Source organism: Mizuhopecten yessoensis, unplaced genomic scaffold, assembly GCF_002113885.1.
Source record: "Mizuhopecten yessoensis strain PY_sf001 unplaced genomic scaffold, ASM211388v2 scaffold9133, whole genome shotgun sequence".
In the NCBI taxonomy this organism is placed as follows: Eukaryota; Metazoa; Mollusca; class Bivalvia; order Pectinida; family Pectinidae; genus Mizuhopecten; species Mizuhopecten yessoensis.
The window spans coordinates 1,041,340-1,058,209 of record NW_018407895.1 but is presented as its reverse complement, the minus strand read 5'-3'; the positions used below and the strand labels follow the sequence as shown (position 1 = coordinate 1,058,209).

Genomic DNA, 16,870 nt, shown 5'->3' with positions numbered 1-16,870 from the left:
TGGATTGCAATTCTTTTTCATAAATTTAAGATGAAATGATTATACTTTTGCTTGTCTGTCACTATTACAAAGTTATGTACTTGATTATTGTTGACCTGGACAGCTACAGTGCTACCTTTGTAATTGTAACAGTGTGTTACAGATATAATAAACAGTGGTCCTGTGGTACTGACTTTAGGTAGAATCTACATATACTGGTGTGTATACCTCTGGTTCCTGTTATGGTCAGTTTTGACAGAATTTACGTTATATACCAGTATAAATCCGATACCAGTATGTAGACTGTAGTGTGTTTTGTTTCAATTATTCAAGATCATGACTGATGCTAGAATAAACATACTTCCTTGAGGTCAAAGTTCAATCCATTGTTTCTATCTACCAGCTGGTGCTTCAGAATCGTACAAATATACCATCTTCCCTAGCAATGTACATTGGATTTCAGAATCCTACAAATATAACTTTTTCAATTTTCTAACAATCAACATTTGATTTCAGAATCCTACAAATATAACATCTTCCCTAGCAAGCAGCATTTGATTTCAGAACCTACAAATGTAACATCTTCCCTAGCAAGCAGCATTTGATTTCAGAATCCTACAAATGTAACATCTTCCCTTAGCAATCAATACTGATTTGCAAACATATAGATCTATAAGAGCCACTTATTTCAGAAAGAAGATTTTCTCAAGGACCTCACTAGTGTCTGTTGGATATTGCTTTTATAAATGCATTTTTTTCTGTTATTAAAACTCAATGACTAGATATATTCATTGATTAAAATCATAATTGGCCGTTAATGGAATGAGGAAGCGACACAAATAGCCGTGATATACCTATGAAGTAGTCTCAATCACAATAAAATATCAACAAGCTGTCCTCTAGTCAGAACCACCTTGTTATGTCAGGGTAATGGCCAATACAAGCCATCACATACACAATCGATATTGCAAGACTTGCTAGCGTTGGATGCACTTGCATCTTAAGATTGATAGATGTTCGGATACAGCTATCAATTATTCACGTCAATTAAGATGGCCTAGTGCATGTCAGCTCACGGCTTTTACTGGTTTGTTTGTGAGGGCCATGGTTTGGTATTGTTGTGTGATATACACAGGTATAGATAAAGTTATAAACACAGGTATATAAACAGGTATAAATAAAGTTATAAACACAGGTATAAATAAAGTAATAAACACAGAAATAAATAAAGTTATAAACACGGGTATAAATAAAGTTATAAAAACATAAGTATAAACACTTGTATGGTATAAATAAAGTTATATAAACACAGTTATAACACTTTTTTTATAAACACAGGTATAAACAAAGATATATAAACACAGGTATGATAAACACAGATATATAAACACAGGTATAAACAAAGTTATATAAACACAGATATATAAACACAGGTATAAACAAAGTTATATAAACACAGGTATAAACAAAGTTATATAAACACAGGTATAAACACAGATATATAAACACAGGTATAAACATAGATATATAAACACAGGTATAAACAAAGTTATATAAACACAGGTATAAACACAGTTATATAAACACAGGTATAAACACAGATATATAAACACAGGTATAAACATAGATATATAAACACAGGTATAAACAAAGTTATATAAACACAGGTATAAACAAAGTTATATAAACACAGGTATAAACAAAGTTATATAAACACAGGTATAAACAAAGTTATATAAACACAGGTATAAACAAAGTTATATAAACACAGGTATAAACAAAGTTATATAAACACAGGTATAAACAAAGTTATATAAACACAGGTATAAACAAAGTTATATAAACACAGGTATAAACAAAGTTATATAAACACAGGTATAAACAAAGTTATATAAACACAGGTATAAACAAAGTTATATAAACACAGGTATAAACAAAGTTATATAAACACAGGTATAAACACAGTTATATAAACACAGGTATAAACAAAGTTATATAAACACAGGTATAAACAAAGTTATATAAACACAGGTATAAACAAAGTTATATAAACACAGGTATAAACAAAGTTATATAAACACAGGTATAAACAAAGTTATATAAACACAGGTATAAACAAAGTTATATAAACACAGGTATAAACAAAGTTATATAAACACAGGTATAAACAAAGTTATATAAACACAGGTATAAACAAAGTTATATAAACACAGGTATAAACAAAGTTATATAAACACAGGTATAAACACAGTTATATAAACACAGGTATAAACACAGGTATATAAACACAGGTATAAACACAGGTATATAAACACAGGTATACACACAGGTATATAAACACAGGTATACACACAGGTATAATCAAAGTTATATAAACACAGGTATACACACAGATATATAAACACAGGTATAAACAAAACTATGTAAACAAAGGTATAAACAAAGTTATATAAACACAGGTATACACACAGATATATACACACAGGTATAAACACAGGTATACACACAGGTACATGTAGATATCACAGACATGAAGACATAATAATCACATTATAAACATAAACGTAGGTATATAAACAGTTCAAAAGTATCACATTTTGGCAAATGATATATCAAACTTTTTTTGAGGTGAATATGTGGTTATATGATCCTGAAGAAGTGATATTGACCAAGATGAAGTCTGTAATTGTTATATCAGATGATAAATAATGTTTAATTCATTTAACAAGATGAAACATATAAAAATTGTTCTGAGGAAAGAAGTGCATTTGACAGAGAGCATTGTGAACGTACAATGGTGTATACTAAAGACTTAGTGGATATTGACATGTTGTTTCTAAAAATATCAACACCAAGTCAATATTACAAATCACCGACCCGCCATGTGATTCAACCAATTAGAATGTAGGGATTAAATGTGTCATCTAATATTAACTGATATAATGTTCATAAATCAGCCCAACCTTTCAAAATTATGTTGCTGGGAAGAAAACATTAACATAGAATTGTGAAAAATCAAAATGGAAAAATAACAAAGAGATCACTTGTTCATCATTTTAGCTTGTCTATTTGAAGAATAGGGGGGCTATAGTAGTACCTACGGCGTCGGCGTCCCACCTGGCCAAAGATTTTGGGCAAGCTGTGGTGTTTAACTCAACTTTTAATTAATTTTACATTGTAATATGATTACAGCAATTGCTTTGGGGTTCCTTACCAACAAATTGGACCATATTTGCTCATAATTGGTCCAAAAACTTGGTTAAAAGTTTTGGGCAAGTTCTACAGGTTAAAGTTTTAGGGCAAGTTCTAGTTCTTTTGAAACTACTGGGCAGATTTCAACCAAATTTGGCAGGAAGCATCCTTAAGGGAAATGGATTCAAGAGTGTACAAATGAATTTCCTGACCCCCCAGGGGACAGGTGGGCGGGGCCAAAAGGGGTAAATTTGACAGTATGCCTTTAAACGATATTTCCTCCTATCGACTATTTGGCAGATTTCAACCAAATTTAACAGAGAGATCTTTAGGGGAAGGGGATTCAAGATTGTACAACACTTTAGGTTATTTATGGTCATGGGGACCAAATAATAAATAAACAAAAGTAGAGTCTTTTATCATATCAAATCAAACATTATTATGAGTTCTATATCTTAGAGTAATTTATTTTAGTATATTGTATAATAGGGGGGTGGGTGGGGTACTTGAGGGATAAGGGGTGAAAGAACTTTTTCTACAGTGTTTGAGGAAGAACTTGAAACTTTTAGACATGGTAATTATGGAGGAGTGCACAACACTTTCAGATTTTTGCTATGACCCCCAGGGGCTGGGCCAGAGGGGTGGAGTCATGAGGGTCAATTTTTTTTTACATAGTCTTTCAGCATATCAAATCAAACATAACCATGAGTTCTACATTTTACAGTAATTTATTTTTACAAATGGTAATTGGGGAAGGGGGGTATTACTTTGTGTTACTTAGGGGTTACTTTGGGGGATAGCGGGAATGTGCCATCGACAGTGTAGTTCTAAGTTTCCTGATCTATTATCTAAGATGGGACATCCTGTAATGGCCCAATTACTATTAGCACTTTTTACCAAAATATTTTGAACCAACGAGCTATGCTTTCCTACAGCTCTTGTCTGATAGTGTTATTGTATCTGTGTGACAAATGATGTGTCAAAACCATCACTTGTTTTATTGCTTTTCAGGATCAGCTGTTATTTGGTTAGATGCGGGGTAGATAAGTGATAAGGAGGGTAGTTTATCGCAGGCTGATATTGTTGTTTGATCGGAGTACACTGTCTATTTACCTTGCTCTCAAACCACATGTTAAGATCCTCCTGTAAAGTAGATCTGTGACAACCATCACCTTTGTTCATTACAATTTAAAAGCCTTTTGATAACTGTTAACGTCATTGACAGCATTAGAGCCGTGTGTTAAAGGAAATACATGTTTTATGATTGTCATATTGCGTGTGATCTGTGAAATAACTACAGTTGACCTGACTCTAGAGTTGTCTTAAAGAATTGAAAAAAGAGTGTGAATGCATTTTATGGTGACTGCTAATGGAGAGAAATAATGTCAGTTTTGTGGACCCCCATATTATATAAACACCAGTGTGTGTACCCTGTGTCTGGACTAGTAGTGGACCCACATATTATATAAACACCAGTGTGTGTACCCCGTGTCTGGACTAGTAGTGGACCCACATATTATATAAACACCAGTGTGTGTACCCCGTGTCTGGACTAGTAGTGGACCCACATATTATATAAACACCAGTGTGTGTACCCCGTGTCTGGACTAGTAGTGGACCCACATATTATATAAACACCAGTGTGTGTACCCCGTGTCTGGACTAGTAGTGGACCCACATATTATATAAACACCAGTGTGTGTACCCCGTGTCTGGACTAGTAGTGGACCCACATATTATATAAACACCAGTGTGTGTACCCCGTGTCTGGACTAGTAGTGGACCCACATATTATATAAACACCAGTGTGTGTACCCCGTGTCTGGACTAGTAGTGGACCCACATATTATATAAACACCAGTGTGTGTACCCCGTGTCTGGACTAGTAGTGGACCCACATATTATATAAACACCAGTGTGTGTACCCCGTGTCTGGACTAGTAGTGGACCCACATATTATATAAACACCAGTGTGTGTACCCCGTGTCTGGACTAGTAGTGGACCCACATATTATATAAACACCAGTGTGTGTACCCCGTGTCTGGACTAGTAGTGGACCCACATATTATATAAACACCAGTGTGTGTACCCCGTGTCTGGACTAGTAGTGGACCCACATATTATATAAACACCAGTGTGTGTACCCCGTGTCTGGACTAGTAGTGGACCCACATATTATATAAACACCAGTGTGTGTACCCCGTGTCTGGACTAGTAGTGGACCCACATATTATATAAACACCAGTGTGTGTACCCCGTGTCTGGACTAGTAGTGGACCCACATATTATATAAACACCAGTGTGTGTACCCCGTGTCTGGACTAGTAGTGGACCCACATATTATATAAACACCAGTGTGTGTACCCCGTGTCTGGACTAGTAGTGGACCCACATATTATATAAACACCAGTGTGTGTACCCCGTGTCTGGACTAGTAGTGGACCCACATATTATATAAACACCAGTGTGTGTACCCCGTGTCTGGACTAGTAGTGGACCCACATATTATATAAACACCAGTGTGTGTACCCCGTGTCTGGACTAGTAGTGGACCCACATATTATATAAACACCAGTGTGTGTACCCCGTGTCTGGACTAGTAGTGGACCCACATATTATATAAACACCAGTGTGTGTACCCCGTGTCTGGACTAGTAGTGGACCCACATATTATATAAACACCAGTGTGTGTACCCCGTGTCTGGACTAGTAGTGGACCCACATATTATATAAACACCAGTGTGTGTACCCCGTGTCTGGACTAGTAGTGGACCCACATATTATATAAACACCAGTGTGTGTACCCCGTGTCTGGACTAGTAGTGGACCCACATATTATATAAACACCAGTGTGTGTACCCCGTGTCTGGACTAGTAGTGGACCCACATATTATATAAACACCAGTGTGTGTACCCCGTGTCTGGACTAGTAGTGGACCCACATATTATATAAACACCAGTGTGTGTACCCCGTGTCTGGACTAGTAGTGGACCCACATATTATATAAACACCAGTGTGTGTACCCCGTGTCTGGACTAGTAGTGGACCCACATATTATATAAACACCAGTGTGTGTACCCCGTGTCTGGACTAGTAGTGGACCCACATATTATATAAACACCAGTGTGTGTACCCCGTGTCTGGACTAGTAGTGGACCCACATATTATATAAACACCAGTGTGTGTACCCCGTGTCTGGACTAGTAGTGGACCCACATATTATATAAACACCAGTGTGTGTACCCCGTGTCTGGACTAGTAGTGGACCCACATATTATATAAACACCAGTGTGTGTACCCCGTGTCTGGACTAGTAGTGGACCCACATATTATATAAACACCAGTGTGTGTACCCCGTGTCTGGACTAGTAGTGGACCCACATATTATATAAACACCAGTGTGTGTACCCCGTGTCTGGACTAGTAGTGGACCCACATATTATATAAACACCAGTGTGTGTACCCCGTGTCTGGACTAGTAGTGGACCCACATATTATATAAACACCAGTGTGTGTACCCCGTGTCTGGACTAGTAGTGGACCCACATATTATATAAACACCAGTGTGTGTACCCCGTGTCTGGACTAGTAGTGGACCCACATATTATATAAACACCAGTGTGTGTACCCCGTGTCTGGACTAGTAGTGGACCCACATATTATATAAACACCAGTGTGTGTACCCCGTGTCTGGACTAGTAGTGGACCCACATATTATATAAACACCAGTGTGTGTACCCCGTGTCTGGACTAGTAGTGGACCCACATATTATATAAACACCAGTGTGTGTACCCCGTGTCTGGACTAGTAGTGGACCCACATATTATATAAACACCAGTGTGTGTACCCCGTGTCTGGACTAGTAGTGGACCCACATATTATATAAACACCAGTGTGTGTACCCCGTGTCTGGACTAGTAGTGGACCCACATATTATATAAACACCAGTGTGTGTACCCCGTGTCTGGACTAGTAGTGGACCCACATATTATATAAACACCAGTGTGTGTACCCCGTGTCTGGACTAGTAGTGGACCCACATATTATATAAACACCAGTGTGTGTACCCCGTGTCTGGACTAGTAGTGGACCCACATATTATATAAACACCAGTGTGTGTACCCCGTGTCTGGACTAGTAGTGGACCCACATATTATATAAACACCAGTGTGTGTACCCCGTGTCTGGACTAGTAGTGGACCCACATATTATATAAACACCAGTGTGTGTACCCCGTGTCTGGACTAGTAGTGGACCCACATATTATATAAACACCAGTGTGTGTACCCCGTGTCTGGACTAGTAGTGGACCCACATATTATATAAACACCAGTGTGTGTACCCCGTGTCTGGACTAGTAGTGGACCCACATATTATATAAACACCAGTGTGTGTACCCCGTGTCTGGACTAGTAGTGGACCCACATATTATATAAACACCAGTGTGTGTACCCCGTGTCTGGACTAGTAGTGGACCCACATATTATATAAACACCAGTGTGTGTACCCCGTGTCTGGACTAGTAGTGGACCCACATATTATATAAACACCAGTGTGTGTACCCCGTGTCTGGACTAGTAGTGGACCCACATATTATATAAACACCAGTGTGTGTACCCCGTGTCTGGACTAGTAGTGGACCCACATATTATATAAACACCAGTGTGTGTACCCTGTGTCTGGACTAGTAGTGGACCCACATATTATATAAACACCAGTGTGTGTACCCCGTGTCTGGACTAGTAGTGGACCCACATATTATATAAACACCATTGTGTGTACCCTGACAGGTTAAAACCACCTGAGTTTCTCTATTATCAATCTCTATGCATGGACATTCTAAAAGGCCCTCTGTTTCTCCATAGGCAGGTAATTTTTTATCATAAATTCAGTTCTTACTGTGAATGATATCAATAAGATTTTACATTACCAGAGGCTTGTGAAATCAGAAGTTCAGACATGGTATTATACTATATCAGATACTATCAACGTCTTACGCTGAACACAGAATCTGCCATCCTGACTTAAAGTCCTGTTAAGATTAACAAGTTACACAATGATTCCCATAGTAGTTACTGCTACGTTTACATTATGTTCCCGGTGGCCACGGCAATCACGTTTCAGGTCAACGTTGACAAAACGGGATGGACGTGAGATAACGCGGGGGTACAGAATGGGCCAACGTGACATGCCGTGATTGCTATTGTTGCTGGGCCAGATTTTTTAACTGTCAAAGAATCTGCCACGGCAGTCACGGTACGGATGAGAAACCTAGTAGGCTGTAGTAAAACCGGGTAAATGCAACAAAACGTGACAGTAAATAATAGGCCGTAATACCAATTAATCTTAGGTCTTTTTTTGTCAATTAGACACTCATATTTAATATGTTCAACACCAGTGGATAAAAAATGATGAAATTTAACACTAAAAATTCCAACATTGATAATGGACAACCATGAACTTTTACAAATAAAATCATGACATGAAAAATGGTTACTATTTAACATATAGGAAATGATGCTATTAACACAGATAATAATGACACAATTTTACACAAAAATTGATGACACTCAACACAAAAAATAATGATATTGACACCATGATACCAACCATACACTGAGGCCGATCTTCAATCCCTATTAAATATGACTGTAAATTAGCTCCTATTAATGTAAATCTGATGTGTAGCTGACCAATCTACTTCCCCATGGAATGTTCTGTGTGCTCAAGCTCTCGGCTCATTTATGTAGTAAACATTTTCTGCATACAGTTGTAGTGTGACTGAAAATTAAACCGGAAGAAATAATTTTTCTCCTATATATTTGTTGATCTCTTTTCAATGTAACAAATAAATTCATATATGAGAATAAAATGACAGTGTTTGTCAAACTTCAATCCATTTTCATTTCTGATGGAATTGATTAGATTCGTGTTTGAGGTTTAGTGGTGAGAAGAAGGACTAATAGATAGGGGTTGTGCCTATAATCTACTGTAAACTGTGCTGAAATTGGATTAGTTCTGATGACAGGAAAAGCTTGTAAGATTAATACCGTGTACACTGGTCTGTAGGTGATATGACCTGGACAATGGCCAGATTTTACAGTGTGTCAGGATTCTGGTTTCTGACATTACTTAAGTGTACTTTGTAGCTTAATATTGAGGTTGATCATTCCTTGGACTTGTTTCATATAAAAACAAGTGTTCAGAAGTTCAAAGGTGGTCATAACCAGTCCCTGATATGCTGTAGTGTTAATTTACCAGTAGACAGGGCGACAAAGGGAGAATGTTTAATGGACTTTTACAACATGTCGTCATTTATTTCCTTTTGATGATCATGCGTTGCATTAATTTTTGTAAATAAAGTATTGGACTTGTTTAAGCCTGTTGTCCTACCTTTGTCTAAACTAACTTTTTAAAATTGTTGATGCGATGTTTGGCCAATATAGTTGCCAAATTTGTATTTTTCATGAGGAAATACCACGAAGCAATATAAAAAAAAGTGTCTAAAATTTACTCAAAGTGTAAAATCACATTAACAAAGCTGATCTGATGTATTCACTAAATAAAGGAAGAAGCAATTATAAGTTGTAAGGAAATAAGTTGATTTTAAATATGTCAAAAAGAAGGGTAAAAATATCCCTTCGAAATAGGGAATAGGAAATTATGGGAATCAACTCATTTAAAGCCTTGAGTTGAGTCCAAAGTTTTTGATAGGTTAGATTTTTAGTATGCTAGTTTTCTCTATATTAAGGATTCTGTCTTATAAATAAATAATTTAAAGGGAACTACATTCAAATGTTGTTCAGTTTTAGATAATTACACTGTATAAAACAATGATAGAACTATTTTGAACTCTTACATTGAGAACAGTAACTGTGGGCCTGTATGTTGATAACTATTTAATATCTCATTGTAGCTGGGCTGAGAATAATAGATCATGATGATGTAGCACTAACATTCACTATGGCAGTTTTGAGATAAATTCTATATTATAGCCTTGCTTATGACTACCTGGTATCATACACAGAAGACAATTTTATTGTCAAAACGGGGGAAATAAACAGTAAAACAGTCGTTTTTAACTGTATTGTATTATCTATGTTGTAAAAGCGGACTCTTCGACCAATATTCCCCGTAAACACACTGTGTGTGAGGGGCAGTGATGACCAGCTGTAGGTGAATTTCTAACGTATCTGTGTTGGTTCGGGCGGTACCTTATCTTTTTCATTGTTCTATTGTAATGTTGACTGTTTCCTCCTCTTATCTGTCCTGTTGTATAATTTATAGGAAATTCAATATTAGATCAAAGCTTCAGGTCTCTTTCTGCTACATCATCCTCTCTTTGTTCTCAAACAGGTGTAATTAAAAAAGGAGTTTCAAATTACTAGTAATTTTGAGTAAGAAATTGTTAAGAAGTTTTATAATTCCCTGAGAATTGGCCGACTTGGACTTGAGCTGCTAGAGACTATTACTACATCACTGATGATGTAGATATTATACTGTGTGGAATAACCAAACTTTGTGAATAGTACAACCTACGCTATGATTTTACAATAAAATGCTCGATCAAGAAATGAAATGGAATAAATCAGTGTTTGTGGAGTAATGAAGCGTGATGCGTATAGAGCCTATCACCAAGCACAGACATTAAGTGTGTATCTCCGGGCAGTAACCAGGGGCGTTTAGAAATATTATTGACTTCACTAGGCAACTGTTAGCACTATACTCGGATACCTACATTCGGATCCACTCCTCCACTCGGGTCCATAAATTAGTAGCCTCGCCATGTTACTCTAGTGTGTGGTTAATTTGGTGTTTCATGCGAGAAATCATTTGGATGCGCTTTTGATGTAGTGTGCGATGCCAAGGCGAGATCACGTCATTGGTCCTACCTGTGGCGTGTTGTTCAGCAGGATGCCATACATAATTAATTGTTTAGCTGTATGATTAACTGTGTGTGCGGCATTAAGTTTAGGTTTTTATTATAGATGATGTCGTTTAAGCTCTTGACTTGTTCCAAATACAGAATTATGGCCATGCTGTTTGATGATGAGAGTATTTTAATAATGATTTTTTTGGTATTTTCAGGAGTCCGGTGAAACGGTTGCTGTGAAGAAGTTCAAAGACAGCGAAGGTTTGTGCTTAAGATCATATGATCCCTTCAACAGCAACATTCTGTAAATCTTAACTGACTGCTCGGTCCAATGTAACAGAACTACAGACATTGTCAGGATAAAAAAGAATATCTTTTGACCTTTATTTTTCAAGTCCAAGATCATTTGAAAACTAATTATTGGTCATACATCAAACATAGTTTTTACACCTTTGATCTTTTTTTAAAAGATTGCTTTACTTGGCTACTTGACCATTCATTGACTGGACGTTTCATTTCAGGCAATAAGACGGATGTAGATTTTGATGATGTGTATTTTGGTATGTACTTCTCATGGCCAGGAAAAGGCCGGTGTTATGGTTTAATTCGCTTGACACTTGGTCATTCTCAAAAGTGAAAACTTTCAAAAATTTGATTTGAAGTTAGCTTGTTTTGGAGTTTGAAGTAGTGATCAGTTTTGTTTACGATGTTCTGATGATGAGTTTTGTTTACGATGTTCTGTAACAGACTGAACAGATAGTGTTTGGCAGATCTTTCTAAGCTTTTCATCCAGACCCCTATATACTTCCATCTCGGCTAACATTAGGGGTGATTGATATTTATAAGTTGATAAAACATGTTCATAAATGTTTTGAAATAAACTTGAGTTGAACACTAAGAAATCTTGACCATATATTTGTGTCACTGACATAATACAATATTATATACACATGAGAAGAAAACACCGAGCAAACACACCACTACTTCTCAAACCACTGACATTGTTCATTGTTTGTAGAAAACTGCTAGTACACTAAATGCAATGAATAAAACCAAAACTAACTACAGTCCGGCCCCCTGAGACTCGTTTTATTAATTGATATGATATTTTAAGGACCACCAGGACCTTAGTACTGAGTTGTACTAGATTTACCTAGAAATTAGGAGTTACAGAAATACTCAACACAAAATATACAGGCCAACCAAGCCTCTTACTATGGTTTGGAAACTAGAAATTACTCAGAAATCTGGGGATTTTCCAAGTTAAAGCACCCTCAATGTCCATATTATATTGGACTACATTAACTTATCGAAGCCATACACCCTGCTGGTATAATCAACAATCATCAACAGAAGGTCTTAAACAAGTTTTCATTTGATATAAGATTTAATAAACAGGTCTAGATGTTTCCATTTTAGCAACCACTGGTTTGCTGTAGTCAATAAAAGGCTTAGGGAGAAGTTTCACATTTTACTGGGAGTAGTTTATAGCTGGTGTGGGTAAATCATTATAGGCCCATATAAAACTTGACACTATGTTTATGTGAGAGATTTATACCACACAGGTTTACACACATAGATATAGGTTCTATAATCTCCAACTGTGCCTTAGTTTCCAGTGAGTTTCAAGTGTCGGGGTCCTAATCTCTAGTTGTACTGGGAGCAATGTGGTATGGGTCTGTCACTCAGCTGTTAGCTTAATGATGATTGAGAACTGAAAACAGTAAAACATGTAAAAATACAGGTAATACAGTACATACAAAAATACAGATATTATAAACATAAAATATTCATATTTTTGCCCATGGTTTTCCAAACTTGAAATTTGAAAATTTACCTTTAAGCTTACCTCCTTTCTGTGGCTGCATAACAAAAATAAGGATAGAACTATACTTTGGGTATTTAATTTCATTGTTTGCAAGTTTTGGTGTTGAAAGTTTTATTTGAGTTTTGTTTGAGAGTATGTTAATCATTGACATACTGATTGGGTTGTTAAAATGTTGGTTGTCATTCATGATAAATTTCTCCTAATCATTGCATGTGCCCAAGCCGAGCTCCCATATAGATCTATGTATGTGCCCCAGCTGATCTCTTGTATTAATGTATCCCAGCTGAGCTATCATATAGATGTATGTTCCCCAGCCAAGCTCTTGTATAGATGTATGTTCCCCAGCTGAGCTCTTGTATAGATTCATGTTTCCCCAGCTGAGCTCTCACATAGATGTTTTTTTCCCCAGCTAAGGTCTCTGATTGATGAATGTTTCCCCAGCCAAACTCTCACATAGAAGTATGTAATCCATCCCAGCTCTAGCATAGATGATTGTACCCCAGCCAAGCTCTTGTATAGATGTATGTACCCCAGCCAAGCTCTCATATAGATGTATGTACCCCAGCAGAGCTGTCATATAGATGTATGTACCCCAGCCAAGCTCTCATATAGATATATGTACACAGCCGAGCTGTCATATAGATGTATCGTACCCCATCCAAGCTCTCATATAGATGTATGTACCCCAGCCAAGCTCTCATATAGATGTATGTACCCCAGCAGAGCTCTCATATAGATGTATGTACACCAGCTGAGCTATCTTATAGATGTTTGTACACAGCCGAGCTCTGTATAGATGTATGTACCCCAGCTGAGCTCTCATATAGATATATGTACACAGCCGAGCTGTCATATAGATGAATGTTTCCCAGCCAAGCTCTTATAGATGATTGTACCCCAGCCAACCTTTCATATAGATATATATACACAGCTGAGCTCTTATATATATGTACCCCAGCCAAGCTCTCATATAGATGTATATACACAGCCGACCTCTCACATAGATGTATGTTTCCCCAGCCAACCTCTCACGTAGATGTATGTTTCCCAAGCTGAGCTCTTGTATAGATGTATGTACCCCAGCTGAGCTCTCGTATACATGTAGATGCATACATATACCCCAGCTCAGCTCTCGTATAGCTCTCAGGAAGGGGTCTTTACTTACAGCAAATGGAATAAAGCATAAAGTGAACTGAAAAATATACACAAATTAACTTGAGATATTTAGATTAAAGCCAGTCTTTTAAATTTCTATCCGTGTCATGGATTTAATTTGATTCCGGGATCATAGTGTTGGGGAATGGTTGAGTACACACTTTACATAAAAAGTCTAATATGTTAATAAACATTTGATCAGGTAATCTAACACACACATACGTTATATAACGGTCTAGCTTATATCAGTGGTGTTTTTACTAAATTATACAGACTATAGTGTAGGCAACCCTATGTATTATACTGTATTGGACTGTGTATTCAGCCAATATTAATGCTATGGGAGTAAAATGCCCACATGTATTAATTTAGGATTTGATAAAGAAAATTGATTGATCGAAATGTTTTAAATTACACTTATCCTTGAGCTACTACTAGGTTAATAATTAAGGGATTTGTATCGCCATTATCCTGTAATCCAGGGATATACAACCTACACTGTTGTTATACCGGTAATCTGTGCCTGTTTTACCCACTCAGCGCCGCTCAATAGTTAATTGGTGTTTAATATGTATGATTATTAAGGCATTAAGTATGATCTACAGTTGGCTGCTATGACGTCGCCTGGTTGCAACTTTCACCTGATTAGTAAATCAGTTTAAACACTTAATACAAATAGATTGTTAAGTTTGATTGTAGTCTTGCATTGATTTGTTGTTCAAAACCTATAATGATCTGGCATTTTTCAAATGAAACTTTAGAAAAAAATGTCCTGCATTTTAATCAAAGATAACTAGCAACAGTCAGAACATTATAGATAGGAGGGAATGTGCCAAGGACCTTCTGATTTTGGGTACTGATCAGGGTTATCTCGAAACCCTGCTCCATAAAATCTCCTTAGTGTTAAATTGGGGAAGGTTTGAATGATATAAGTATCTTATACAAGTTTTGGATGGTTGTTTTTGTGTTCAGTATAAGCCAACTAACAGATCATACAAAGTATAGTCCTTTTTGGTTATTGACATAACTCTCAAAAACAAACATTCTCATAAACCTCACGTATGACAACTGATAGAAGAAAAGTGAGCCGGCATTGGGTTTATTCACGATTTTAAATAGTATTTTGAGATAACTTTGAATTTTAAATTATGTAAAACATATTCTTTTGGTATACTAGTCCATAGAAATTCTTGAGAATATACATGCCTTTACTTATAGAAGGTTACTTCAGTTATAAAAATCATAAAATCATTCCGCCTTGATTTAGCCTTTTGTATGTTCCTCAAATTAAATGTAACAGTGTAATCCTAGGCACATTATGTTTGTCTGATCTGTGGAATATCTTATAGATCACCAGTAAAAGGATAAGATTTGAATATTATATATATAGACTGCTCAACACTTCTGACATGTTGAATCAGGATTGTCAAAATGGAGACGGGACATAAATAAGCACTAGTGTCTCCAGTTTCAACATAGAACACAAATTTATTAAGAAACAGGCTGACTATTTGATGTGCCAGGACCTGTTATGTACAGGTGTATGTAGGTGATTGTTTGTTTGTGTACCCTAAATATAAACACTTCCCATAGTTCAAGGTTAAGACTGAAATTTAAGCTCAAACATCGGGTGTGTTTTGTCAGTCAAGCATGATATAAATTATCAAATATTTTTCTAAAGGTCGTTCAAGTTTTATTTTAACCTTTTTTTTTTTAATTTGTATCCACCTGAAGTTATTTGTATCTATACCTTGAGCTGTTTGTATCCACCTTGAGCTGGTTTAGCCACAGACTTTAAGCGACATCTCAAGATCTATGACAAACCTGTATCCTGTTGTTGACAATGATCAGCCAATAAGACAGGTATTAGTACACCTTTGGACAGATGGTGTTAAATAATGGTGGTGAATACACACCAGTACTCCATTAGACTTATTTCTGTAGTGGTTGTGAATACACACCAGTACTTCATTAGACTTATTTCTGTAATGGTGGTGAATACACACCAGTACTCCATTAGACTAATTTTTGTAATGGTACTTGGTATATTGAATTCTTCTTTATTCCAAAATATCTGGAGGTTTTAGTATAAATAGGTTCAGAATACTTGTAAGGACATCATTAATAGAATTATTCACACAGATTTAAGGGCAGGGGAATGCCCATGTTACATTGAAGCTTACATTGGCCTGGTTGAAGTATTAAGCTTGTATTGAATGGGCCTGACTGACCTGTCCGTCTGTGTATACAACATGTACCTGCCAATAACCGGTGTACACCATTTACACGTTTACGACTCAGTGACCACACCAGCAGTGACGCAAAGTCTTATTGTTCTCCTTATAGACCTTGCTAAGTCAGAGTTCATTTATTAATTAGATATATAATTAAAGGAGATGAGTTGCCGTTTTAGATATTGTAATGGTATTGTTACTCTGCAGTATGTATAAATGAGCTTGGTGTATATAATTCCTGTATCAATGTATTCATAAGAAGTGACAGAGGAGGGATTGGTGTATTTTCAGGGGGAATACAGTTGATACATAGATATTGCTAGTAGAAATTATACAGCATCAGGTTTGTTATGTTGTTTACATCGTCAATATTCCTGTCGGGAAGGGAACTGTATACATCAATGGAATTTTTAAGTTCAGTCTAAGATTGAGGACTTGGTCAACAAAACCGTTACAGCCAACAACATTTAAACAATTACTGTATTGACCTTAGTAACTGTTACAGGAGGTGATACAGCCAACATCATTTAAACAATTACTGTATTGGCCTTAGTAACTGTTACAGGAGGTGATACAGCCAACATCATTTAAACAATTACTGTATTG

General features: G+C 36.6%; 1 protein-coding gene across 5 annotated transcripts in view; it reads left to right on the top strand.

Annotated features, from left to right (window-relative positions):
* The window catches only part of LOC110457405 (cyclin-dependent kinase-like 5), a 79,058-nt gene that overhangs the window by 9,827 nt on the left and 52,361 nt on the right, over positions 1 to 16,870 (top strand). For 4 of the 5 annotated variants that reach the window (XM_021508665.1, XM_021508664.1, XM_021508662.1 and 1 more), the window contains exons 4-5: positions 11,263 to 11,308; positions 11,569 to 11,607. In XM_021508665.1, coding sequence (XP_021364340.1) covers positions 11,263 to 11,308; positions 11,569 to 11,607 — 85 coding nt within the window. The remainder of the gene's footprint in view (positions 1 to 11,262; positions 11,309 to 11,568; positions 11,608 to 16,870) is intronic. The other variant, XM_021508663.1, reaches the window with a different exon arrangement.